Source organism: Rissa tridactyla, unplaced genomic scaffold (genome assembly GCF_028500815.1).
Source record: "Rissa tridactyla isolate bRisTri1 unplaced genomic scaffold, bRisTri1.patW.cur.20221130 scaffold_730, whole genome shotgun sequence".
Taxonomy (NCBI): domain Eukaryota; kingdom Metazoa; phylum Chordata; class Aves; order Charadriiformes; family Laridae; genus Rissa; species Rissa tridactyla.
In genome coordinates, this window is record NW_026529946.1 from 1 (window position 1) to 25,495 (window position 25,495).

Below are 25,495 nucleotides of genomic sequence, written 5' to 3' on the forward strand. Positions count from 1 at the left end.
GGGGGCGGAGACCCCCCCGGGCACCCCCTGCGCGACCTCGGACAGGTGGGCGGGGGGCACGTGTGGGGCAGGGATGGGGAAATGTGTGGGGCCGGGGGGGGGGGATGAGGGGAGTTGGGGGGTGTGGGGCGGGGGGGGGCATGTGTGGGTCAAGGGGGTATATGTGGGGCGGGGGGGGTATGTGGGGCGGGGGGGGGTATGTGGGGCAGGGGGATTATGTGGGGCAGGGGAATTATGTGGGGCAGGGGGGGTATGTGTGGGTTGGGGGGGGTACCTGTGGGGCAGGGGGGGTTATATGTGGGTCTGGGGGTGGTACATATGGGGCAAGGGGGGTGTCTGTGGGGCAGGGGAGTACGTGTGGGGCAGGGGGAGTACGTGTGGGGCAGGGGGGGTTATATGTGGGTCTGGGGGTGGTAACGTGTGGGTCAAGGGGGTATATGTGGGGCGGGGGGGGTATATGTGGGGCAGGGGGATTATGTGGGGCAGGGGGGATTATGTGGGGCAGGGGGGGTACGTGTGGGGCAGGGGGGGTACGTGTGGGGCAGGGGGGGTTATATGTGGGTCTGGGGGTGGTACATATGGGGCAGGGGGGGTACGTGTGGGGCAGGGGGAGTACGTGTGGGCCTGGGGGGGGTGTCTGTGGGTCGGGGGGGGTACGTGTGGGGCAGGAGGGGTATATGTTGGGGGGGGTGTATGTGTGGGGCAGGAACCCCCCCTGACCCCCCCCCCCCCGCCCCCCCCCAGCTGTGCTCGGGGGCGCCGCCCCTGGGCGTGGCCAAGGGGGGTCCCTGCGCCCCCCCCGCCCCCCGGCCGCCCCCCCCCCCGCCGCCCCCCCGCGGGCCCCGCCCCCCCCGTGCCCCCAGCGAGGAGATGACGAGCGACGAGGAGCGAATGGTCATCTGCGAGGAGGAGGGCGACGATGACGTCATCGGTGAGGTCACGCCCCCGACCGGGGAAGGGGGGGATGGGGGGGGGGGGGCGCCCCTGGATCCACCCCCCACCCCCCGTTTCTGCCCCACAGCGGACGACGGGTTCCCCCCCCCCACCGACATCGACCTCAAGTGCAAGGAGCGGGTCAGCGACAGCGACTCCGACGGCTCCTCGGGGGACGAGGGCAAGGTGTGGGGCAGGGGGATCTATGGGGCGGGGGGGGGCTGGAGCGGGGCCTGTGGGGCGGGGGGGCTGTGGGGCGGGTGGGGGTGTGGGGCTGGGGGGTTTGGGAGGGGATCTATGGGGCGCGGGGGATGGGAGTTTGGGGGGGGGGGGCCGTGGGGTGGGGGGTGTCTGTGTGGGGGGATCTGTGGGGCTGGGGTGTAGGGCAGGGATCTATGGGTCAGGATGGGTGTGCTCTATGGGGCCAGGAGTGCTCTATGGGGTGGGAGGGTCTCTATGGGGCAGAGGATCTCTATTCGGGGGGGTCCTCTCTATGGGGCGGGGGGATCTCTATGGGTCCGGGGGTCTCTCTATGGGGTGGGGGTCTCTATGGGGCCGGGGGTCTCTCTATGGGGCCGGGGGGGGTCTCTATGGGGCAGGGGGTCTCTATGGGGCCGGGGGGGGGTCTCTATGGGGCAGGGGGTCTCTATGGGGCCCTGACGCCCCTCCCCCCACAGCCCTTCCCCCGGAAGCTTTTCCCGCCGGCGCCGCCCCCCCGCCCCCCCCCGGAGCTGGACCCGCCCCCCGGCCCCCCCGACCCGCCGCCCCTCCCCCCCCCCGTACAAGGCGGCCCCTCCCCCCCCGGCGCCCCCCCCCGCGGCCCCTCCCCCCCCGCCGCAAACGGGCCGACAGCGCGGGGGGGGGGCGGGGGGCCCGAGCCGGGGGCGGGGGGAGGGGCGGCCCCCCCGCTGCGCCCCGCCCCTCCCCCACCCCCCGCCGCCCCTGGGGGGAGGGGCGAGGGGGGGGGGCGTCCCCCCGCCACCCCCCGAGACCAAACCCCCCCCCGGGCCGGCGCTGGGGGGCGGGGGCGGGGCGGGGGGGGGCGGGGGAGGGGCGGGGGCCAACCTGGCGCTGGGAGGGGGGGGAGGGCGGCGGGGGGGGGCGGGGGGGGGGCCCGGGGGGCCGGGGCCGCCCCCCCCCTCGTCCTCCGTCGCCCTGTTGGCCCCCCCCGTGCAGTTCATCGCCCCCCCCCACGGCGGGGGAGGGGCGGGGGGGGGCGGGGGCGGCGGCGGCGGCGGGCGGCGGGGGGGGGAGGGGCGGGCGGGGGGGGGGGCGGGGCGGGGCCCCAACGGGCCCCTCCCCCCTCGGCCTCCTGCAGCCGCCGCCCCCCCCCGGCAAAGGGGGGGGGCCGTCACCCAGGTGCAGTACATCCTGCCGCCCCTCCCCCACCCCCTGCCCCTCCCCCACGCCAAGGGGGGGGCCGCCCCCCACCCCCCCCCGCCCCTCCCCCCGCCAACGCCCCCTCCCCCCGCCAACGCCCCTCCCCCCCCTCCACTTCGCCCTGCCCCCCCCCAGCAACGGCAAAGTGATGGCGACCCCCGCGGGCGGCCCCGCCCCCAAAGGTACGGGGGGGGGGACTTGGGGGGGCGGGGCGGGGATGTGGGGGGTGGAGGAGGGGGGGGGATGTGGGGCTCGGGGGGGGGGGGGCGGACTTGGGGGGCTCGGGGGCAATGTGGGGGGGTTGGGGGTCGGGAAGCTTTGGGCCTGGGGGGTGATGTGGGGTGGGGGGATCTATGGGGCGGGGTGTCCGGGGGGGGTCAGGGTGGTTGGGGGGCTGGGGGGGGGGGGCAGGGAGGGGTTTATGGGGCTCGTAGAGTCTATGGGTCCGGTGGGGAGGGGGCCTCTCTGAGCTGGGGTCATTCTATGGGGCCGAGGGGTCATTCTATGGGGCTGGGGGTCGTTCTATGGGTCAGGGGGTCCCTATTCTATGGGGCCGAGGGGTCATTCTATGGGGCTGGGGGTCGTTCTATGGGTCAGGGGGTCCCTCTATGGGGCTCTGTGGGTCTGACCCCCGCCCCCCCCAGCCCCGGGGCCGCCCCCCGGCCCCCCCCCTGCTCCCGGGGAAGGTTTTGGTGCCCGTGGCCCCCCCGGGGCCGGCCCTGCCCCCCTTCACGGCCGCCCCTCCCCCCGGCAAGGTACGTACCCCTCCCCCCCGCCCCTCCCCCCCCGACCCCCCCGCCCCCCCCCCGCCCCCCACTAACGCCCCTCCCCCCCCCCAGATCATCCAGCTCAGCCCGGTGCCGCTGGTGCCCCCCCCCGGCAGCCCCGGGGGGGGGGGGAGGGGGCGTGGGGGGAGGGGCGGGGGGGGGCGGCGGGGCCCCCCCCCAAAGTGCTGCTCCCCTCCTCCGCCCGCATCGCCTACGTCCACCCCGCCCCGCCCCCCCCCGCCGCCGCCGCCGCCCCCCCGCCCCCCCCGGCCGCCGCCGCCCCGCCCCCCCCCCGCCGCCGCCTACGTGCAGCCCCCCCCCGTCGCGCTCGGCTTCACCGCCATCGGCCCGGGGGGGTCCGCCATCGTCCAGCCCCTCCTGCCCGGTAAGGGGGGCCATGGGGGTCGGGGGGGGGCCATGGGGGTCGGGGGGGGTACTTTGGGGGTCCCAAGGGGGCGGTTGTGGGTCCGGGGGGGGTCCCTGGGAGTATTTGGGGGCCCTGGGGGGGCACATGTGGGTCTCAGGGGGGTCATTTAGGGGTCCTGGGGGGCAGATGCGGGTCCTGGGGGGGGTTGGGGGTCCCGGGGGGGACGGTTGGGGGTCGGGGGGGGGGTGGTTGGGGGTCCCGAGGGGTGTTCGGGGGGGGCTGGGGGTCCCGGGGGGGACGGTTGGGGGTCGGGGGGGGGTGGTTGGGGGTCCCGAGGGGTGTTCGGGGGGGGCTGGGGGTCCCGGGGGGGGGCGGGTTGGGGGTCTCGGGTCCCGGCGCTGATGCCCCTCCCCCCAGGGCAGGGCTCGCTGCTGGCCCCGCCCCCCGTGGGGGTCTCGCCCCTCCCCCCCCCCCGCCCCCGGCCTCGGGGGGCCCCGTCATCGCTGCCATCTACCCTGGCCCCGCCCCCGGCCCCGCCCCCGCCTCCGGATTGGTCTACAGCGTGGCAGGCACCGCCCCCCCCGGGCCCCGCCCCGGCCCCGCCCATCCTGCCCAAGGGAGGCCCCGCCCCCACAGGTATGGGCTGGGGGGCGTGGCTACGCCGGGAGGGGGTGGGGCCACCGCGGGAGAGGGGCGTGGTTTATTTGGGAGGGGGCGGGGCCACGGAGGGGGCGGGGTTTGGCTGGGGCGGGGCTTAACGGAAGGGGGTTGTTTGGGGTGTGGCCAGTAGAGGTGGGCGGGGCTAAAGGATGGGCGGGGCTAGTGCGGGGGAGCAGAAAAGTGGGTGGGGCTACGGGTGGGGGCGGGGCTCTGCGAAGGGGTGGGGCCAAGGGAGCGCTGCGGGAGTGGGCGGGACTACGGGGATGGGAGGGGGCGGGGCTGAGGGCAGGACATGCAAATGAAGGGGGCGTGGCCCGCGGGAGCGGCCCCGCCCCCCTTACTCCCCCCCCCCGCCCCCCCGCAGCTGCCCTGAGCTTCCCCCCGGCGCCCCCCCCGCGCCCCCCGCCCCCCCCCCGAAGCCCCCCCAGAAGGTGAAGGCCGCCATCGCCACCATCCCCGTCGGCTCCTTCGAGGGGCACCTCCCCCCCCCGCGCCCCCCCGGACCCGCCCCGCGCCCCCCCCGCCGACCCCGCCCCTCCCCCCGCCACCGCCCCCTCCCCCCCTCCCCCCCCCCGCCGGCGACTGGGGGGACGCGGCCCCCCCCCCTCCCCCCCCCCGCCCCCGAACCCCCCCTCCCCCCCCGGCGCCGAGGCCTGGAGCCACCGGGACGAGGAGCGACCCCCCACCCCTCCCCCCGCCGAGACGGTGAGTGGCCCCTTCCCCCCCCCGTTAACACCCCCCGCCAATTAACACCGTAATTAATCACCGCTCCCTCCTCCTCCTCCTCCTCCTCCCCCCCCCAGGTTGCCAAGTTCCCCGAGTGGCGCCCCCCTCCCCCCGAGAGCCGCCAGGACCCCCCCGCCCCTCCCCCCGCCGGCCCCTCCTCCTCCTCCTCCCCCCCCGCCCCCCCCGCCGCCGCCCCGCCCCCCCCGGCTCCGCCCCCCACCGAGGAGCGCAAGGAGGGGGGGGGGAGGGGCGGGCAAGAAGGTGAAGGTGCGACCCCCCCCCCTCAAGAAAACCTTCGACTCGGTCGACAAGTGAGTGGGGGAGGGGCGGGGGTGGGGGAGGGGCCTTTTCGGGGTGTCTGCCACGGGGGGGGGGGGGGGGTGCCTGAGGTGGGGGAGGGGCCCCGTGGGGCCGGGGGGGGTTCTCGGGGTGACGCCTGGGGGGAGTGGGGGAGGGGGGGGTGGCTCGGGGGCTTGGGGATGCCCCGAGGGGGGGGTTGGGGGGTCCCGGGGGGGTCCCGGGGGTGCTGACGGGTGCCCCCCAGGGTGCTGTCGGAGGTGGATTTCGAGGCGCAGGGGGGTCCATGGGGGGGTCCATGGGGGGGGGTCCCGGGGGGGTCCCGGGGGGGTCGGGGGTGCTGACGGGTGCCCCCCCAGGGTGCTGTCGGAGGTGGATTTCGAGGCGCAGGGGGGTCCATGGGGGGGTCCGTGGGGGGGGGTCCATGGGGGGGTCCCGGGGGGTCCGGGGGGGTCGGGGTGCTGACGGGTGCCCCCCAGGGTGCTGTCGGAGGTGGATTTCGAGGCGCAGGGGGGGTCCCGGGGGGGTCCCGGGGGGGTCGGGGGTGCTGACGGGTGCCCCCCAGGGTGCTGTCGGAGGTGGATTTCGAGGCGCAGGGGGTCCATGGGGGGGTCCATGGGGGGGTCCATGGGGGGGGGGTCCATGGGGGGGTCCCGGGGGTCCCGGGGGTGCTGACGGGTGCCCCCCAGGGTGCTGTCGGAGGTGGATTTCGAGGCGCGGGGGGTCCATGGGGGGGTCCCGGGGGGGTCGGGGGTGCTGACGGGTGCCCCCCAGGGTGCTGTCGGAGGTGGATTTCGAGGCGCAGGGGGTCCCGGGGGGGTCCCGGGGGGGTCGGGGGTGCTGATGGGTGCCCCCCAGGGTGCTGTCGGAGGTGGATTTCGAGGCGCAGGGGGTCCATGGGGGGGTCCATGGGGGGGTCCCGGGGGTCCCGGGGGTGCTGACGGGTGCCCCCCAGGGTGCTGTCGGAGGTGGATTTCGAGGCGCGGGGGGTCCCGGGGGGGTCCCGGGGGGGTCGGGGTGCTGACGGGTGCCCCCCAGGGTGCTGTCGGAGGTGGATTTCGAGGCGCAGGGGGTCCATGGGGGGGTCCCGGGGGGGTCGGGGTGCTGACGGGTGCCCCCCAGGGTGCTGTCGGAGGTGGATTTCGAGGCGCAGGGGGTCCATGGGGGGGTCCCGGGGGGGTCGGGGTGCTGACGGGTGCCCCCCAGGGTGCTGTCGGAGGTGGATTTCGAGGCGCAGGGGGTCCATGGGGGGGTCCCGGGGGGGTCGGGGTGCTGACGGGTGCCCCCCAGGGTGCTGTCGGAGGTGGATTTCGAGGCGCAGGGGGTCCATGGGGGGGTCCCGGGGGGGTCGGGGTGCTGACGGGAGCCCCCCAGGGTGCTGTCGGAGGTGGATTTCGAGGAGCGCTTCGCGGAGCTGCCCGAGTTCCGGCCCGAGGAGGTGCTCCCCTCCCCCACGCTGCAGGCCCTGGCCACCTCCCCCCGCGCCATCCTGGGCAGCTACCGCAAGAAACGCCGCAGCTCCACCGGTGAGGGGGGGGGCGGGGGGGGGCACCCGCAGACGGCCCTGACCCCCCCACGACCCCCCCCAGAGCTGGGGGGGGCGGGAAGGACCCGGCCTCCCAGGGGGTGGGGGGAGGGGCTGGAGGGTCACCCCTTGTTCTTGACGCCCCCCCCTCCAAGAGCGGGGGGGGGGAGGGGGTGACCCCGCGCCCCCCCCGTGACCCCGCGCCCCCCCCGTGCCCCACAGAGCTGGAGGGGGGGGAGGACCCGGCCTCCCCCAAGCGGAAGCTGCGGCGTCGCTCGAGCTGCGGCTCCGAACCCAACACCCCCAAGAGTGGGAAAGGGGAGGGCGAGGCGGGGGGGGGGCGACATCTTCACCTTCGACAGGGCCGGTACGGGGGGGGGGAGGGGCGGGGGGGGCACCCGGGGGGGGGGAGAGGGGGAGGGGCGGGGGGGGGCACCCGTGGGGGGGGAGGGGTGGAACCCCGGGGGGGGGGTGTCAAATGCTCAGGGAAGGGGGGGGCGGGGAATGTGGGATGGGGGGGGGTTGTGGGGGGGGACCCACTCCCTTATGGGGGGGGGGAGGCACCCCCGGCGGGGCTCGATCCTTCATTGGGGGGGGGGGGACACGACACACACCCCCTTATGGGTGGGGGAGGGGCCGGGAGGGGGGATGTGGGGGGGTGTTGGGGGTCCCATGTTGGGGTTGGATGTGGGGCGGAGGGGATGGGGGGGCTCTTGGGGGGGTGGGGGCACCCCCCTGGGGGGCTTTTCGGGGGGTCCCCGGGGTGGGGGGAGGGGAGCGCGTGGGGCGTTTTTGGGAGGTTTTCCCCGTTGTTGGGGGGGGGCCCCACGGGGGGGGCTGGGGGGAGAGGTCCCCCAGCGGGCTCCCCCCTCCGCTAACCCCCCCCCTCCTCCGTGTCCCCCCCCCGCGCAGGGGGGGAGGGGGAGGACGTGCTGGGGGAGCTGGAGTACGAGAAGGTGCCGTTCTCCTCCCTGCGCCGCACCCTGGACCAGCGCCGGGCCCTCGTCATGCAGCTCTTCCAGGAGCACGGCTTCTTCCCCTCGGGTCGGTGCCCCGGCAGCCCCCAAATGGCCCCAAAATGGCCCCAACGGGCCCAAAACGGCCCCGTCCTCTTGCCATGCAGCTCTGCCAGGAGCCCAGCCCCTTCCCCTGCTGGCCCACGTCCCCAAATGACCCCAAGTGTCCCCGATGGGCCCCCAAACGGGCCCAAAACGGCCCCGTCCTCTTGCCATGCAGCTCTGCCAGGAGCCCAGCCCCTTCCCCTGCCAGCCAGTGTCCCCAAATGACCCCAACTGTCCCCAAGTGTCCCCGATGGGCCCCCAAACGGGCCCAAAACGGCCCCAAATGTCCCCAATGTGTGGACCCAACTGGTCTCAAAACAGCCCCAACCGGGCCCCAAAAACGGCCGCGTCCCCCTCGGGTCGGCATCACCCAAGGGGACTGCCGGGGGCCCAAAGCGGCCCCGTCCCCTGGGGTCGGTGTCCCCAACCCGTCCTCGAATGGCCCCCAAAACGGGTCCCCTCCCCCCCACTGACTGTGCCCTCTGTCCCCAGCCCAGGCGACGGCCGCCTTCCAGACGCGCTTTGCCGACATCTTCCCCACCAAGGTCTGCCTGCAGCTCAAGATCCGCGAGGTGCGCCAGAAGATCATGCAGGCGGCCACGCCCCCCGAGCAGGCCCCGCCCCCCACCGACCCCGCCCCGCCCCCGTCGCCGGCACCGCCCCCCGCCGACCCCGCCCCCTGCGTTGCGGCCCCGCCCCCCGCTGACCCCGCCCCCTGCGCCGAGGCCACGCCCCCTTCACCCGCCGCGGGGGGCGGCGCCCGCTGACCATTCCGAGGCCACGCCACGCCCCCCCCCCGCCCCACCCCCTGCCGCCCGTTGCCGTGGAGACGGGGGCGGGGCCGGGTGGGGTCACGTGACCGAGTTCTTTTAATAACGGGACACTCTTTGGATTGGCCCCGCCCTCGCCTCTGTCTCCGCCCACCGCGGGGGGGGGGGGGGGGGCGGGAGAGCAGCGCTGCCATTGGCTGGTGGGGGGAGGGGGCGGTGTCAAGGCCACGCCCCCTCTTAAAGGGGCAGGAGTGTGGCTGCGGCAACCCAGGGGGCTGGGGGGGCCGTCGTGGGGATGCCAGGGGAGGGGGGACGGGGGGACGGGACACGACACACATGGAGGGAGACAGGGACACTGGGGACACCGCGGGGGGGGGGGGGGGGGGGAGAGGGACACTGTGGGGATGCCCGTGGAACACCCTGAGGACACGGGGACACCCCAGGGGTGGCACAGGGACACCCTGGGGGTCATGGGGACCCCGGGGACACAGGGGTGGCGTGGGGACACCCCAGGGGACACGAGGGACACCGTGGGGACGCCACAGGAGTGGCACAGGGACACCCTGAGGACACACAGACACCCTGGGGACACCACAGGGGTGGCACGGGGACACCCTGGGGACATGAGGACGCCGGAGAGGTGGCACAAGGACACTGCAGGGACACTGGGACCCCCCCGGTGACAGGAGCACACCCTGGGGACGCCATTGGGACCCCCAGGGGGTGACACGCGGACACCGCAGGGGCACAGGGGCGCTCCGGGGACACAGTGGGGACACCGCGGAGGTGGCACAGGGACACGGTGGGGACGCCCCCGGGTCGCCTCGCACCCACCTGCCGCGGCCCGTCCCCGAGGCGCCTCCCGCGCCTGAACGACCCACAAAACGGCGGCGGCGCCGGTAAGGGGGGAGAGGCGTAGCCCACCGGGGGGGCGGGCCGGGGGGCGGCTCGGCCAATGGGAGCGCGGCGCTTCGCCCGCCCAACCAATGGGAGCGCGGCGGCCGCAGCAGCCCGGCCAATCCCGGCGGGGCTTTGCGCACGGCCCTCCGTTTGGACACGGGAGGGAGAGAGGGGGCGCTTTGCGCGCGGCCCCGGCGGATTCTGGAAGGTTCCGCGGACCACAAAAGGCGCTGAATTCGCCTCAAAACGCGCTGCGACGGCGCCAAACACGCGCAGGGCAGCTGTGAGGGAGCCGCCTGGCCGGCACGCCGCCCTGCCAGGATCCGGCCAATCAGAGCGCGCCTTGCAGCCGCCGGCGTGGCGGGGAACAAATCGGCGCCGGGCTTACATCCAGCGCGGGAGAGACGCGGCCGGCCAATGGGGAGCGGGCGAGCACTTCCCGCCCTTTTCGGCAGTGGGCGGGGCCTAAGCGAGTAGGCGGCGCCAAGCGGGGTGGGACCTTCCAATCCCCGGGCCCCATGGGCGGTGGGCGGGGCCGTGCCTCTGACGAAGTGGGACGAAGCTCCGCCCCGCTCCTCCTCCACCCTCCCATTGGAAGGAGCGTAGCCCCGCCGTCGCCGATTGGCTGGAGGTTTTCTCGCGAGAGCGTCGGCCCTGCGCCTTCCCCCGGGCGGCCCCGCGTTCCGCCTCTTCCGGTGGCGGCGTGTGAGGAGGCAGCAGCGAGGTCGGTGCCGCTGCGGCCGGGCCGGGCCGGGGGATGGGGGGGAGACCGGGGCCGGGGGGGGCGTTACCGGGCGCGGCGGGGCTGAATGGCCGCTGTGTCCCGGTAGATGCCCGGTGTGACGGTGAAGGACGTGAACCAGCAGGAGTTCGTGCGGGCGCTGGCCGCCTTCCTCAAGAAGTGAGGGGGGGGACGGGGACACGACGGCCGGGGCGGGCGTGGGGGGGCCCTGTGGTACCGGAGGGCGGTTACCGAGACACCGGGGGAGTATCCGGGGGGCGGTCCCTGGGTTATAGGGGGAGGCTCTGGGGGGGTCCTTGCGGTACCGGAGGGAGTTACCGGGACAGCGGGGGAGGGTCCTCGGTCGTTAATGGGTTACCGGGAGGGTGTCCGGGAGTCCGGTGGGGTTTACCGGGAGGGTATCCGGGCTGCCGGGGGGCGGGGGGGGTTCCCCAGGGATGGGGGTGGTTACTGGGCAAGGGGATGCCTTGGTGACCGGTGGGGGGTTACCGGAGGGGACAGCGGGAGAGTGTCCGGGTTACCGGAGGGGGGGGGGTTGTTACCGGGAAGGAGGGTCCCCGGTGAGGTCCCTGGTTTCCCAGAGGGGAGGTTACCGGAGGGGGGACCCCGGGGTTTCCCGGGGGGGGATGTTGGGGTTCCCGGCGTGGTGGGGGGGGGATGTTCCCGGTTCCCCGTCGCTGACCGGCGGCGTCAGGTCGGGGAAGCTGAAGGTGCCCGAGTGGGCGGACACGGTGAAGTTGGCCAAGCACAAGGAGCTGGCGCCCTACGACGAGAACTGGTTCTACACGCGGGCGGGTGAGCGCCGGGGACGGGGGGAGGTGGCGGGACGGGGAAGTGGGCTCACCCACGGCGCGGCGGTTCCCTCACCCCTCCCCCCGGTTCCCCGTAGCCTCCACCGCCCGGCACCTCTACCTGCGGGGCGGCGCCGGGGTGGGCTCCATGGCCACGGTGTACGGGGGGCGGCAGCGCCGAGGCGTCCGGCCCAGTCACTTCAGCCGCGGCTCCGGCAGCGTCGCCCGCCGCGTCCTGCAGGCGCTGGAGGGGCTCAAGATGGTGGAGAAGGATCAGGACGGGCAAGTTTTAACGTTTATCGCCTTTTTTCCCCCATTTTATAACTCTCCCGGGTGTGTTTTCCCCTGTTCCGCGCTCTTTCTCCCGCGGTTTTGCTGGGTTTTAGCTCCTTTTCCCGCCCCTTCCCCTCCCTCCTCGTCCCGCTTTTCGTCTGCGGTTTTTCTTCCTCCCCCCCCCCCCCCCCTTTTTTTTTTTACGCGGTTTTGCCACTTTTTCTTCGCTTTTTCCGCCTTTTCCCCCGTTTCCGATCCTGTTTTTGCTCGGAGTTGCCCGCTTTTTCCTCAATTCGGCCGCTTTTCCCCGTTTTTACTTCGTTTCTGCTCCTGTTTCTCCTTAGCCTTGTCCCCTTTTCCCCCTTTCCGCTCACTTTTTCTCAGTTTTACTTATTTTTCCTCGTTTTAATGTATTTTTTCATTGCTGTCACTGCCTCTTTATTCATTTCTGATGTTTTTCCCTCGGCCTTACCTATTTTCTTACCAGATTTACCCATTTTTCATCATTTTTACTCTTTTTCACCCCTTTCTGAAGTTTTTTTTTCTCAGCCTTACCCATTTTTTATCACTTTTACCCATTTTTCGTCGGTTTTACAGCCTTTTCCCGCATTTCTGGTCCTGTTTCTTCTCAGCTTTGCCTGTTTTCCCTCCTTTCTGCCCTTTTTTTCCACTCGCTTTTGCTCATTTTTCCTCGGTTTTGCCCATTTCTCCTCCTTTCCCCCGCCTTTTCCCCCACCCCTGATCCAGGTTTTCCTCTGCGTTGCCCGTTTTTCTTTCTGCTCCCCTTTTTCTCAGTTTTGCCTCTTCTTCTTCGTTTTTTCCCGTGTTTTCCCTTATTGCTGATCCTGCTTTTCCTCAGTGTTGCCCGTTTTCCTTCCTTTCTGCCCTTTTTTCCTCAGTTTTCCCCGTTTTTTTTTTTATTTTTCTTCCAGTTCTACTCCTGTTCCTCTTCAGCTTTGCCCATTTTCCCTGCTTTCTGCCCCTATTTCCTTGGGTTTGCCCATTTTTTCCTCATTTTTACCTATTTTTCCTTCTTTTTGCTGCCTTTTCCCTCATTTCTGCTCCTGGTTTTCCTTAGTGTTGCCCGTTTTCCTTCCTTTTTGCCCCTTTTCTCTTATTTCTAATTCTATTTCTAGGCTTTACCCCCTTTCCCTCCTTTCTGCCCCTTTTTTCCTCAGCGTTGTCTCTTTTCCCTGGTTTCTGCCTGTTTTTCCTCTTTCTGCCCCGTTCCCTCAGTTCTGCCTCATTTTCCTCAATTCTGCCCCTTTTCGTTTGCTTTTCCTTCTTTCCTGCCCCCCTTTTCCCCTCAGTTCCTTCCGCTTCCCCTTTTTAAATCCCCGCTTTCCCTCCCTTTTTTTTAGAAAAATCCCCATTTTCTCTTCTATTTTTTTTTTTCAAAAATCCCCTTTTCCCTTCCTTTTAACCCAATTTCTCCCCGCAGCGGCCGCAAGCTGACGCCGCAGGGGCAGCGGGACCTGGACCGCATCGCCGGGCAGGTGTGTTTTGGGACACTTAATGCTTTTTTTTCCCCGGTTTTGGGTATTTTAGGGTGATTTTAAGGTCTGTTTGGGTTTTTTGTACCGTTTTCAGTGGTTTTCACCTCATTTTCTGCCCCCAGGTCGCTGCTGCTAGCAAGAAGCACTAAGGAGCCGGAATAAATGACCCTCCCCGAGCCGCTGGTGTGGTTTTTTTGTGGGGAAATGCCCCCAAAATAGGGAGAGAGGAATCCCAAAATAGTGAGAAATTGCCCCAAAACGTTGCGGGGGGTGGGGGGTGGTAAAAGAGGGGAAGGTGCCCCCGAAACAGTAGGAAAAGCCCACAAGTATATGGGGGTGTGTGTCCTGAAACAGTGAGAAATTGCCCCAAAATATTAGGGGGGGTGTCCCAAAACGTTGGGGAAATGCCCCAAAAAGCAGGGTATTAGGTCACTGTAGGGGGGGGAAAAAAAGGGGGGGGGAGGGGGATTTTTAGTCAAAAATTGTGTGTTTTGCCCAAAATAACACAATATCAGGGAGTCTGTTATCAGGGGAAAACCCTAAACTGCCATAATTTCGGTCTCCTGTTTCCTCCAAAACCTGCTACGTTTGGTGGCATTGTCTAAAAATGCACGGTTTTAGCTGCAAGTGAAGGGTTTTGGGGGGGGAATAGCGTGTTTTGGAGGGAGCCGGGGCTCAGCCCTGGGCAAAACAGGGTGAAAAAGGTCAGTTTGGGTGCAAACCCCTCCTGGAGTGGTCAGCGTCACACCAGAAGGAGGAGATACACCCAAATTTATAAGTTTTTGTTGCAGTAATTGATAAAAGGGGGCCGGAATGGAAAAGAGGTTGTTTTAAGGGGCTTTAAGACTGGAAAAAATTGTTTTCTGCCCCTGAGGAGGGGGGGAAGGTGTTTTTGGGCCAGTTTTCCGTTTTACGTAGGGGTTTTCTTCAGTTTGAGGGGAAAAAGAATTGATTTATTTTCATTTTTTATTTTTTTAAGTTGCTAAAAAATGGTGAATCGCTGCCATTGGCAAACGCTGACCCCTCATGGCTCTCCCTCCTATTGACAAGAGGCTCCATGTTAGGCTAAAGGGTTAGAAAACCCTTTTCCCCCTCAATGTTACCTCAGGAAAGTAACTTTACCTCAGGAAAATTAAAGTTTCTACCTGCGAAGGCGCGCGTCCCCTCAGGCCGCCGAAGTCACCTCGGGTCTGGCGGAGGGCGGGGCTAACGCGCACCCGCGGGGGGGAGCGGCGGCCGCTGATTGGTGGAGACGCCGGCCGGGGGGGCGTGGCCGCGGAAAGGGCGGGAAAAGCCCTGCGGGTCCGTCGGCGGCCGCCGCCATTTTCTCCGCGGCCCCTCAGGAGCTTGAGGCGGCTCCGGCCGCGAGCGGTGAGTGCCCGGGCCCTGCCGCCTCCTCACCCCTCACAGCCCGGCTCCGTTCCGCCGTCGGCTTCTCCCTTTGGGTGGTTGGGCTTCCTCCCCCGGGCAGTTTCTCCCTCCTGGTTGCGGTGGGTGGCAGCTGCTGGCCCTCTCATGGAGTGATTGGGGTCCCTCAGAGCGGCCTCTGCTCTGCCCCCTTTCTCCTGCCCACCCCAGTTCCCCTCCACGACCCTGAGGTGCCATCACTTGGTGCCCCCGCCCAGGCTCCTGGCTGTGCCCGGACCGGTTCTCCTGCTCCCAACGTGCTGGGAGAAGCCACCCACACCCTCGGGGGCCCTTCAGAGGCTCGGGTGTGAGGGTACAGCTGCCGCCTAATTATTGTCATGCTAATTGCTCAGCACACTGCAGGGCTTCCCTTGCTAAAGCTCCGGTTTGGGCCTGTTTAGCCTCACTTTTGACCAGTTTTGGCCCCGTGTAGCCTCGGTTTGGGCCCTTTTAGCATTGGTTTGAGCCTGTTTAGCCCCGTTTTGGGATCGTTTAGCTGTGTTTCGGCCCAGTTCACACCCATTTTGGGCTGGTTTGGGGCCTTCTCAGTCCCAGTTCGGTCTTGTTTAGCCCTGCCTCGCGCCTGTCAAGACGCGTTTTGGGCCCATTTATCCCCATTATGGCGTTATTATCTCCATATTGGCCCCATTTAATGCATCTTTGTCTCTGTTTCACCCCATTTTGGGGCTTCTCTGCCCCTGTTTTGGACCTGTTCTGGCCGCCTGTATCTCCATATTGGCCCCATTTCTACCCATTGGGGGCCCATTTGACTCCACACTGGCCCTGTTTAGCCCCGTATTGGGCTTGTTCAGCCCCATTTCACACTTGTTTGGGACTCTTTAGCCCCATGTTGGCCCTGTTTAACCCCGTTTTGGGCCTGTTCAGCCCCATTTTGGCCCCATTTCACTCCATTTTGGGCCTCTTTAGCCTTATACTGGCTTATTTACCCCCGCTTTGGGTGTGTTTAACGCTGTTTTGTCCCCTTTTGGCCCCGTTTCACCCGATTTGGGGCTCTGCCGCCGCCGCAGCTCGCTTTTTTGAGCCAAAAAGGGTGGGTTTTGGAGTGGCTGGGCCAGGACGTGCCCCGCGTCCCGAGCGGCTTTGCGGGGGGTCCGGCGGCGGGAGGCCGAAACGGGGCCAAACGGCCCCAAAACGGCATCGGTTGGCACAGAATGGCCGCGCTGTTCGGCCTCAGAGCCGCCTTTGTTCCACGCTGCCGGGGCGGGGGGGCCGGGGGCTGCCATAGAAACTGCCCCCCGCACTGCGCCACCGCCGGGGGACAGCCTGGGGTGGCCCCAGTGGCACCCAGGGGGTGGCACCAGCCCACCCTAAGGACCCCAGTTCACCCTTGGGGTCCCCAGTGTCACCCTGGGGTACCCCATTCCCTCCTTGGGGTCCCCCATTTTCCCCTTTGGGGTCCCCAGTGTCACCCTGGGCTGCCTCAATTCAGGGTCACGGTGCCGCAGCGTCACCCTGGGGTCCCCCCGGTTCCCCCTTGGGGTGCCCCAATTCTGCCTTGGGGTCCCCAGTGTCACCCGGGGATGGCACCAGCCCACCCTGGGGGGGCCCCGGGTGTGATTTGGGGTCCCCAGTTCCCCTTTGTGGTGCCCGATCCCACCCTGAGGTGCCCCAATTCCCCTTTGGCATCCCCCGTTCTGCCTTGGGGTGCCCCAGTCCCACCTTGGGGGTCCCCTGTGTGACCCTGGGGTGCCCCAGTTCGCCCCTTGGGGTCCCCGATGTCACTCTGGGGTGCCCCAGTCCCACCCGGGTGCCCAAATTGAGGCTTGGGGGTCCCCAATGTCACCCTGGAGTGCTCAGTTCCCCTTGGGGTCCCTGATGCCACCTTGGGGTGCCCCGATCCTGCCTTGGGGTTCCCCAGTTGCCCCCTGGGTGCCCCAATGTCACCCTGGCGTCCCCTGATGCCACCTTTGGGGTCCCCGATGTCACCCTGGCGTGCCCCGATTCTGGCTTGGGGGTCCCCTGTGTCACCCTGGGGTCCCCCTGTTCCCCGCTGTGGTCACCTGATGTCACCCTGAGGTCCCCAGTGTCACCCTGGGGTGCCCCAAATTCTGCCCTGGGGTCCACGATGCCACCCTGGGGTCCCCAATTCCCCCCTGTGTCCCCTGATGTCACCGTGGGGTCCCCGGTGTCACCCTGGGGTCCCCCAATTCCCCCCTGGGGTCCCCGATGTCGCCCTGTGCTGTCCCCATCCCACCCCGGGGCTGTGGGTGACACCGGGGGGGGTGGAGTGTCCCCTTTTTCCCCCCCTTCCCCGGCCAGGGCCCGTAAACACCGACCCCCCCCCCGCCCTTTCATCCCAGGGCTCCTCCCCCTCCTCCTCCCCCCATTGGCCCGGCCTCTCGCATCTCATTAGCATACATTATCCGCAGGCCTCCTCGGCAGGTGGGGAGCGGCAGAGGGACGCGCCGGACGCCATGCAGCCCCCCCCGCGCCCCCCCCTGCGCCCCGCGCTGCTGCCGGGCCTCATCCTGCTCTGGGCCGCCGGGCACGGTAAGGACCCCCCCCAAAAACCTGTCCCCCACCCCCCCCGGAATTGTCCCCAAACCCCCTTTAAATTATCCCCCCACCCCCCACCCCCCGCCTTCCCTTAATTGTCCCCATCCCTCTTGTCCCCACAGCGGGGTGACACCAGCCCCCCCCGCCCCCCCCGCGCCATTTCAGGGATGCGTCGTGTCCGTCCCCCCCCCCCCCACCAAAAATGCCGCCAGCCTCTGCCGCAGCCCCCCCCCCCTCCCCCCATCTGCCACCGCGCTCCCCCTCGGTGTCCCCTCCCCGTGTCCCCCTCCCTGTCCCCAAGGATGAGGGGGGGGGGTGGCATTTCGCTGTGTCCCCCCCACTGCTGTCCCCATCGGTCCCCTCGGGGTGGCTTTGTCCTGTGTGTGTCCCCCCCCTCCACCGCGGCCTGGGGACACGGGGGGGACACGCAGGGGGCTCCTTCCCTCTGCGTCACCCCCCCGATGTCCCCGTCCATCCCCGTGTCACCACGAGGGGGGGGTGACCCTGTGCCCTCGGGTGGCCTTGGCGTGCCCCCCTCCCCCCCCCGAGCATCCTGATGTCCCCAAACTTGCTGGGGGGGTGACCACGTGCCCTCGGGTGGCCTTGTCACCACCCCCCCCGAGCATCCCGGTGTCCCCACACCTGCTGGGGGGGGTGACCCTGCGCCCCCGGGTGTTGCTGTCCCCACGTCCACGTGCGCCGATGTCCCCTCACCCTCGTGGCCGGGTGTCCCCACGTCCTCGTGTGCTGGTGGCACCCTCACCCCCGTGTCAGTGTCCCCACACCCCCGTGGCCGGGTGTCTGTCACCCTCGTGGGCCAGTGACACCCGTATCCTGGTGACCGGGTGTCCCTCGCCCTCGAGGAGGGGTGTCCGTCACCCTCGGGCGTTGGTGACACCCTCACCCTTGTGTCAGCGTCCCCTCACCCTTGTGCCGTCGTCCCCACACCCCCGTGGGTGGGTGTCCTCACATCCTCGTGCGCTGGTGACACCCGTACCCTCACGGCTGGGTGTCCCTCGCCCTCGTGTCAGTGTCCCCACCCCCTCATGGCCAGGTGTCTGTCACCCTCGTGGGCCAGTGACGCCCCTGTCCTCGTGGCCGGGTGTCCCTCACCCTCGTGTCGGTGTCCCCACACCCCCGGGGATGGGTGTCCCCATGTCCTCGTGCGCTGGTGACACCCGTACCCTCATGGCCGGGTGTCTGTCACTCTCATGGCCGATTGTCCCTCACCCTCGTGTCAGTGTCCCCACACCCCTGTGGCCGGGTGTCTGTCACCCTCATGGGCCAGTGACACCCGTGTCCTCGTGGCCGGGTGTCCCTCACCCTCGTGTCAGTGTCCCCACACCCCCGTGGCCGGGTGTCCCCATGTCCTGGTGACACCCTCACCCTTGTGTCAGTGTCCCCTCACCCTCGTGGGCCAGTGACACCCGTGTCCTCGTGGCCGGGTGTCCCCCACCCTCCTGTCAGTGTCCCCACACCCCCGTGGCCGGGTGTCCCCCCGTCCTCGTGCGCTGGTGACCCCCGTACCCTCATGGCCGCGTGTCCCTCACCCTGGTGGTGTTGTCCCCACACCCTCGTGGCCGGGTGGCCGTCACCCTCGTGCGACAGTGACGCCCGTACCCTGGTGTCACTGTCCCCGTGCCCTCCCACCAGCGTCCCTCACCCTCGTGGTCGGGTGTCCCCTGGCGTCCCCTCACCGTGGGGACACCCCGCTCCCCACCCTCCCTGCGGGGGGTGACATCGCTCCGTCCCTCGTCCCCTCCCGCTCGCCTGGGTCCCCGCCGAGGTGCCAGGCGGCGCCGGCCTGTCCCCGCGCGGGTGGCACAGAAAAGGGCCATTGTCGTGTGTGTCCCCCCCCTTCCCCCGCCCTGGGGGGGACCCAGGCGTCCGGGCGCCTCCCCTCCCCCCCCAGCACCCACTCAGGGGGACCCGGGCGTCCGGGAGAGGGGGGGGGTGACGGCGAGAACAAAGTGTCCCTTGTCCCTGTGTCACCTCCGTGGGCAGCAGCCGAATGACAGGGTGTCCCCCCCCGGATGCCTGGGTCCCCCCCGAACTCCTGGGTGTCCCCCCCCCCGGCCGAACTCCTGGGCCCCCCCACCCCCGGGCCGCCTGGGTTCCCCGGGAACCCCCCCTGGAACAGGGGTGACCTTGGCGCGGTGACGACCTTGGCGGTGACAGTGACGGCCGCGGTCGCCGTGGTGACCCCGGGGGTGGTGGGAATGGTGCTGACACGGCGAAAACGCGATGTCACACACACCCCCCCCCCCGCCCCCCCCATGGTGTCCCCACCCCCCTGGTGACAACCCGGCCTCGTCGCGGCAACCGGAGGTGACGCCGAGGACCCTAATGAGGGGACAGTAACGAGGCGGGGGGACCCAGGCGTCCAGGGGCCGTGACACTGTCGGTGTCCCCAGGGATGGTGTCCCCGGTGCTCCTGTCACCCGGGCGCGTGTCCCCAAGTGCCACCACTGGTGTCCCACAAGTGTCACTGGTGCCGGGGTTCCCCCGTGACGGTGGTGCCGGTGTTGGTGTCCCCAAAGACGGCGTCCCCAGTGTCGTCGATGTCCCTGGTGACGATGTCCCTAGTGATGGTGGCCCCGGTGGCCCCAGCATCCCCGGTGTCACTGTCCCTGGTGTCAGTGTCCCCGGTAACAGCGTCCCCAGTGTCCCCGGCCCCCCAGTGTTGATGTCCCTTGTGTCGGTGTCCCCAGTGACGGTGTCCCTGGTGTCCCCAGCACCCCAGTGACTGTGTCCCCAGTGTCCCCGATGTCCCCAGCGCCCCCATGTCATGCTCCCAGTGTCAGTGTCCCAGTAACAGTGTCCCCGATGGCCCTGCCACCCCGGTGTCAGTGTCCCCAGTGTCCCCGGGACCCTGGTGTCGGTGTCCCCGGTGTCCCCAGCACGCCAGTGTGGGTGTCCCCGCTGTCTGCAGCACCCCCATGTCCATGTCCCTGGCGTCCCCACCGTCCCCAACTCCCCGCTGTGGGTGTCCCCAGTGTCCCCAATGGCCCTGGCACCTTGGCGTGGGTCTCCCCGGTGTCCCCAACGCCCCAGTAACAGCGTCCCCAGACCCCCAGCGATGGTATCCCTGGTGTCCCCAGCCCCCCGGTGCGCGTGTGTGTCCCCCCCCTCGGTGACGCTGTCCCCGCTGTCCCCAGGGCGGGCGCAGGAGGTGCAGGCAGAGAACGTGACGGTGCTGGAGGGTGGCACGGCCGAGATCACGTGTCACCTGCACCAGTACGATGGCTCCATCGTCGTCATCCAGAACCCCGCCCGGCAGACCCTCTTCTTCAACGGCACCCGCGGTGAGGGCACGGGGACACCGGGGGACACCGGGGGACACGGGGGGGACAAGGGGGGACACGGGGACACGTCCAGCGCCGCGCACGGCGGAGGCTCTTCTTCGGCGGCACCTGCGGCGAGGACACGGGGCCGTGGGGGGGGACGCGGGGACAGGGAGGGGGCACAGAGGTGGCTCTAAGGAGGTTTCGGGGGGGTCGTGGGGTCCTCGGGGTGGCCATAGCGGACCTGGGGTGGCCATGGGGTGGCCTCTGGATGGCTCTGTGGTGGCCACGGGGTCCTTGGGGTGGCCGTGGAGCTCTAGGGTGGCCCACTGGTGGCCATGGGGACCTTGGGGTGGCTGTAGGGGCCCTGTGGTGGCTTTATGGTGGCCACGGAGCTCCGGGGTGGCCTTGGGGTCTCATGGGGGCCCTGTGGTGGCCTCTAGGTGGCCGTGGAGGCCTTAGAGTGGCCATAGGGTGTCCCTGTGGTGGCCTCTGGGTGGCCGTGGTGCTCCATAGTGGCCATTAAGTGGCCGTCGGTGACATTGGTGTCCCCGTGCTGAAGGTTCCAGCTGTGGGACCCTGTAGGGTGGCCGTGGGTCGCCATGGGTTGGCCGTGGGGTGGCTGTGGGACCCCGTGGGTGGCCGTGTCCCGCCGTGGGTGACACCGCTGTCCCCCCCCGGTGCCGAAGGATGAGCGGTTCCAGCTGTGGGTGGCCGTAAGGTGGCTGTGGGTGGCCATGGGGTCCCGTGGGTGGCTGTGGGACCCTGTAGGGTGGCCGTGGGTGACACCCGCCGTCCCCGTTTCCCCCCCAGCGCTGAAGGACGAGCGGTTCCAGCTGGTGGAGTTCAGCCGGCGGCGCCTGCGCCTGCGCCTGGCCCGGGCCCGGCTGGAGGACGAGGGCGGCTACTTCTGCCAGCTCTACGCTGACGACACCCACCACCAGATCGCCACCCTCACCGTCCTCGGTAGGGCCACCGGGGACGCCGGGGGGGACGTGGGGACACTGAGAGGCACGGGGCCGGGGGGGGGGACGTGGGGACACTGGGAGGCACGGGGCCGGGGAGGGGACGTGGTGGCGGTTCCTGCCCTCCCGACCCTCAAGACACCCAAACCCGGGTCATCACCGCTCTTGGGGACACGTGGGGACACCTGAAGACGCACTAGGGACACGCGAGGACACCTGGGGACACCTGGGGACACAGAGGGACACAGGGACGTGGGGAACGTGCTGGCGGTTCCTGCCCTCCCCACCCTCAAGACACCCAAAACCGGATCGTCATCATTTCTGGGGACACCTGAAGACACGTTAGGGCCGTGTGGGGACGCTTGGGGGGACACTAGGGGACACCTGGGGACACAGGGACATGGGGGATGTGGTGGCGGTTCCTGCCCCCGCCACCCTGAAGACACCCGAACCAGATCGTCGTCATTCTTGGGGACACTTGGGGACATCTGAAGACACGTTAGGGACGTGTGGGGACATGGGGGACACTCGGGGGGATGTGGGGACACTGGGGGACACCTGGGGACACTTGGGGACACAGGGACATGGGGGATGCGGTGGCGGTTCCTGCCTCCGCCGCCCTCGAGACACCCAAACCAGGTCGTCATCGTTCTTGGGGACACTTGGGGACATGGGGGAGACGTGGAGACATGTCCCTCACGTCCCTCCCCCCGTGTCCCTTGTCTCCGTGTCCCCTCATCCTGTGTCCCTCCTCCTGCGTCCTTGTCCCCTGTGTCCTCATCCCTTGTCCTCATCCCGTGTCCCCTTGTGTCCCCTCATCCCGTGTCCCTCACCCTCCGTCCTCGTCCCCCTGTCCCTCCCTGTGCCCTTGTCCCCCTGTCCCTCGCCCCTGTCCCTCGTCCCCCGTGTCGCCCCTTGTCCCCCTGTCCCCCTGCCCTTTGACTCCCGTGTCCCCTGTGTCCCCCGTCCCCTCATGTCCCTCACCCTCCGTCCTTGTCCCCCCGTCCCTCCCCGTGTCCCCTGCGTCCCCGTGCGCCCGTCCCCGTGGGGTGGCAGTGCCCCCCGAGAACCCCGTGGTGGAGGCGGTGGCGGCGGCGGTGGAGGGGGGGGAGGTGGAGCTGAGCTGCCTCGTGCCCCGCGCCCGGCCCCCGGCCACCCTGCGCTGGTTCCGCGACCGCCGCGAGCTCCAAGGTGACAGCGGGGGGACATGGGGACAACGGGCGGGGGGGGGGGGGGCGAGGGTGTGGGGACCCCGATGGCGACACGGCGGGGGGGGGGGGGCCTGGGGGGGTGTGGGGACCCCGATGGCGATGGGGACACGGGGCTCAGACCGGGGACAGGGGGATCCTGGGGGGTTGGGGACGTCGGGGGGACGGGGGGACACGGTGGGGACATGGGGACCCTGGGGGGGTCGGGGACAAGGACAGGGGTGTGGGGACCCTTGTGGGGATGGGGCCACGGGGCCCAGGTTGGGGCCACGGGGACCCTGGGGACATTGGGGACATGGCGGGGACCCTGCTGGGGACACGGTGGGCCCGCTGTTGGGGACGTGTGGCCTGGGCCGGTGACACGGGGACCCTGGGGGGGTTCGGTGGCCACCGTGCCCCCCACGTCCCCGCTGCCACCGTGTCCCCTGTTGTCCCTGCTGCCGCCTGTCCCCCCGTGTCCCCCGCTGTCCCCCGTGTCCCCCCTTGTCCCCGCCGTCCGCAGGGTTGAGCAGCCGGGAGCAGCGGGGGAAGGTTTTCCTGCAGCGCAACGTGCTGCGGCTGCGGGTGGAGCGCAGGGACCACGGCGCCATCGTCACCTGCGAGGCCACACACCCCGCCCTGCAGCGCGGCCAGCGCCGCCAGACCCAGTACATGCTGGACGTCCAGTGTGAGCCACCGCTGGGGACACTGGGGGGCACTGGGGGGCACTGGGAGGGACTGGGAGGGACAGGGAGGGACACTGAGGGGACGTGGAGGGGACACACAGGGACATGGATGCAGAAGGGACAGTGCCACCAGGCCCAGTACATGCTGGACGTCCAGTGTGAGCCACCGCTGGGGACACTGGGGGGCACTGGGGGGCACTGGGGGGCACTGGGAGGGACACTGAGGGGACGTGGAGGGGACAGAGGGACATGGAGAGGGGACATGGACAGAGAAGGGACAGTGCCACCAGGCCCAGTACGTGCTGGACGTCCAGTGTGAGCCACCGCTGGGGACACTGGGGGGCACTGGGAGGGACTGGGAGGGACACCGAGGGGACGTGGAGGGGACACACAGGGACATGGAGGGGACAGAGGGACATGGAGAGGGGACATGGACAGAGAAGGGACAGTGGCACCAGGCCCAGTACGTGCTGGACGTCCAGTGTGAGTGGGGACTGGGGGCACTGGGGGTGGCATGTGTCACCGGGGGGTGGTGTATGTCCCCTCGGGGGTGGCATGTGTCCCCTGGGGGTGACATACGTCATCAGAGGGTGGCATGTGTCCCTTGGGGTGTAGCCTATGTCCCCCGGGGGGGGTGACACGTCGAGGGGTGACATATGTCCACCAGGGGTTGGCGCATGTCCCTGGGAGGTGACAGATGATGTCACCCAGGGGGTGTCACACGTCAGCAGGGGGGGTGGCACATGTCACCCGGGGGGGTGACGCGTCCCTGTCCCCGCAGACGCCCCCACGGCCCGCATCCACCCCTCGCAGAGCGTCCTGCGGGAAGGCGACACGCTGGTGCTGACCTGCGCCGTCAACGGCAACCCCCTGTGAGTGCCACCCCCGGGAGGGGACAGCCCGGGGCATTGTGGGGGGGGGAGGTGACAGCGGTGACACCCCTGTCCCCGTCCCCCCCAGCCCCACGGACATCGCCTGGAGCCGGGGCAACGAGTCGCTGCCGCCGCGGGCCGTGGCGCGGGGGGGAGGTGCTGACACTGCCCGCGCTGGGCCCCCAGGACAACGGCACCTACAGCTGCCAGGCCGGCAACCCCCACGGCCACGCCACCGACCACTACGTCCTCGTCGTCTACGGTGAGCGACCCACGGCGACCCACGGCGACCCACGGCTGCCCCAGAGCCACCCCACGCTGTCACCCTGGCCCGGTGTCACCCCTGCCCACCTCCGCTCCCTCGTCCTCTGTGGCAAAGGGAGGGCTCTGCCCCGTCTCTTGGCCACACGGCTGCCCCACGGCTGCCCCATAGCGATCCACAGCTGCCCCATAGCCACCCACAGCTGCCCCATAGCCACCCCACGGTGTCACCTGGCCCCGTGTCACCCCTGCCCACCTCCGCTCCCTCATCTTCTGTGGCAAAGGGAGGGTTCTGCCCCATCTCTTCTGCCCCACGGCTGCCCCATAGTGCCCCATAGCCACCCACAACTGCCCCATAGCCACCCCACGGTGTCACCTGGCCCCGTGTCACCCCTGCCCACCTCCGCTCCCTCGTCCTCTGTGGCAAAGGGAGGGCTCTGCCCCGTCTTTTCTGCCCCATAGCGACCCGCAGCTGCCCCATAGTGACCCACAGCACCCCCTGGCCCCACATCAGCCCCAGGTGCCCCTGCTCTCTGAGCCCCCACCCCCCTCATGCCTCCGCCCTAGGGCAGCCCCACAATCCCCCGCCCCACACATCCCTCTGCCCCCCCCCGCCGCACACTGACCCCCACGTGTGGGGCAGACCCGGGGGCGGTGGTGGCGGCGCGGGGGGCGCTGCCCTACGCCATCGTGGGGGGGGATCCTGGCGCTGCTGGTGTTCCTGCTGCTCTCCCTGCTGGGCGCCGTCCTCTGGGCCTCCGTGCGGCAGAAAGGTGGGCGGGGCCACGGGCAGGGGGCGGGGCCGGAGGGGGCGGGGCAAAGGGGGGCGGGGCCTGGCAGCGGGGGCTTGAATGGGGCTGGGGCGGGGGGTTGGAGCAGGGGAGGGGGCGTGGCTTTGTGGAAGGGGCGGGGCTGGAAGGGAGGGGGCGTGGCCACGTGGTGGGGCGGGGCTTCTTGTTGAGGGGGAGGGGGCGGGGTTTGGGGAGGGGGCGTGGTCTGGCAGGGGGGGCGGGGAAAGGGGAGGTGCCACGAGGGGGACAGGGCTCCTTTAAGGGAGCGGGGGGGGGCGTGGCTTGCTCTAAGGGGGCGGGGCAGGGGGTTGGGGGCGTGGCCACGGCGGGAAGGGGGCGGGGCCTGGAGGCCGCGGTGACGCTGGGCTGAGGCAGAGCCGGGGGGGGGGGGGGGGGATGACGCACACGGGAAGGGGCGGGGCTTCTCGGGGCGTGGCCAGGGCGTGGCCCGCTCTGACGTCAGGGCGCAGGGTCATACCTGACGCACGAGGCCAGCGGGCTGGAGGAGCACGGGGAGGCCCGGGAGGCCTTTCTGGGGGCCGAGAGCGGGAAGCGCAAGGAGGGAATTCTTCATCTGAGGGGGGACACTGCGGGGGGGGGACACGGGGGGGGGGGGGAGGACACCGGGGGGGGAACAACACGGGGGGGGATGACACGGGGGGGGACATTGGGGGGACGGGGGGGAGGCTCGGAGAGGCAGGATATGGGGACACGGGGACGTGGGGAAGGGGGGGGGGGCTTGGGACGGGGCGGGGGGCCGAGGCTGGGACGGGGGGACGTCGGGGGGGACACGGTGGGAGGGGGGACAAGGGATGGGGGGGGACATTGGGGCTGGGG

At 70.0% G+C, this 25,495-nt stretch overlaps 3 protein-coding genes and 1 long non-coding RNA gene across 4 annotated transcripts; all 4 read left to right on the plus strand.

The window, feature by feature from the left end:
- Positions 1-838: 838 nt before the first annotated feature.
- On the plus strand, positions 839-8,600 carry LOC128903891 (protein capicua homolog; the record flags this gene model as incomplete). The annotated part of the gene is given in 12 exon segments (XM_054187779.1): positions 839-931; positions 1,022-1,119; positions 1,611-1,712; positions 2,958-3,068; positions 3,372-3,465; positions 3,865-4,083; positions 5,024-5,144; positions 6,505-6,656; positions 6,878-6,978; positions 6,980-7,022; positions 7,568-7,699; positions 8,209-8,600. Coding segments are annotated over 12 exon segments (1,541 nt in total), but the record flags the coding sequence as incomplete, so codon positions are not given.
- LOC128903893 (uncharacterized) lies at positions 2,428-3,220 on the plus strand. The gene is made up of 3 exons (XR_008464293.1): positions 2,428-2,495; positions 2,958-3,068; positions 3,153-3,220. It is a non-coding gene; the product is annotated as an uncharacterized LOC128903893 (long non-coding RNA).
- Positions 8,601-10,009: 1,409 nt separating the features above from the next.
- On the plus strand, positions 10,010-12,864 carry RPS19 (ribosomal protein S19). The gene is made up of 6 exons (XM_054187781.1): positions 10,010-10,110; positions 10,217-10,287; positions 10,823-10,923; positions 11,018-11,201; positions 12,634-12,688; positions 12,811-12,864. The coding sequence occupies exons 2-6, from the start codon at positions 10,217-10,219 to the stop codon at positions 12,835-12,837; spliced, it is 438 nt and encodes a 145-aa protein (XP_054043756.1). The 5' UTR covers positions 10,010-10,110; the 3' UTR covers positions 12,838-12,864.
- Positions 12,865-16,488: 3,624 nt separating this feature from the next.
- Positions 16,489-25,247, plus strand: LOC128903894 (cell adhesion molecule 4-like; the record flags this gene model as incomplete). Its single annotated transcript, XM_054187780.1, is given in 11 exon segments — positions 16,489-16,606; positions 19,771-19,917; positions 20,710-20,862; positions 21,918-22,052; positions 22,572-22,736; positions 23,516-23,606; positions 23,695-23,752; positions 23,754-23,868; positions 24,511-24,560; positions 24,562-24,640; positions 25,129-25,247. Coding segments are annotated over 11 exon segments (1,188 nt in total), but the record flags the coding sequence as incomplete, so codon positions are not given.
- Between the last annotated feature and the right edge of the window lie 248 nt (positions 25,248-25,495).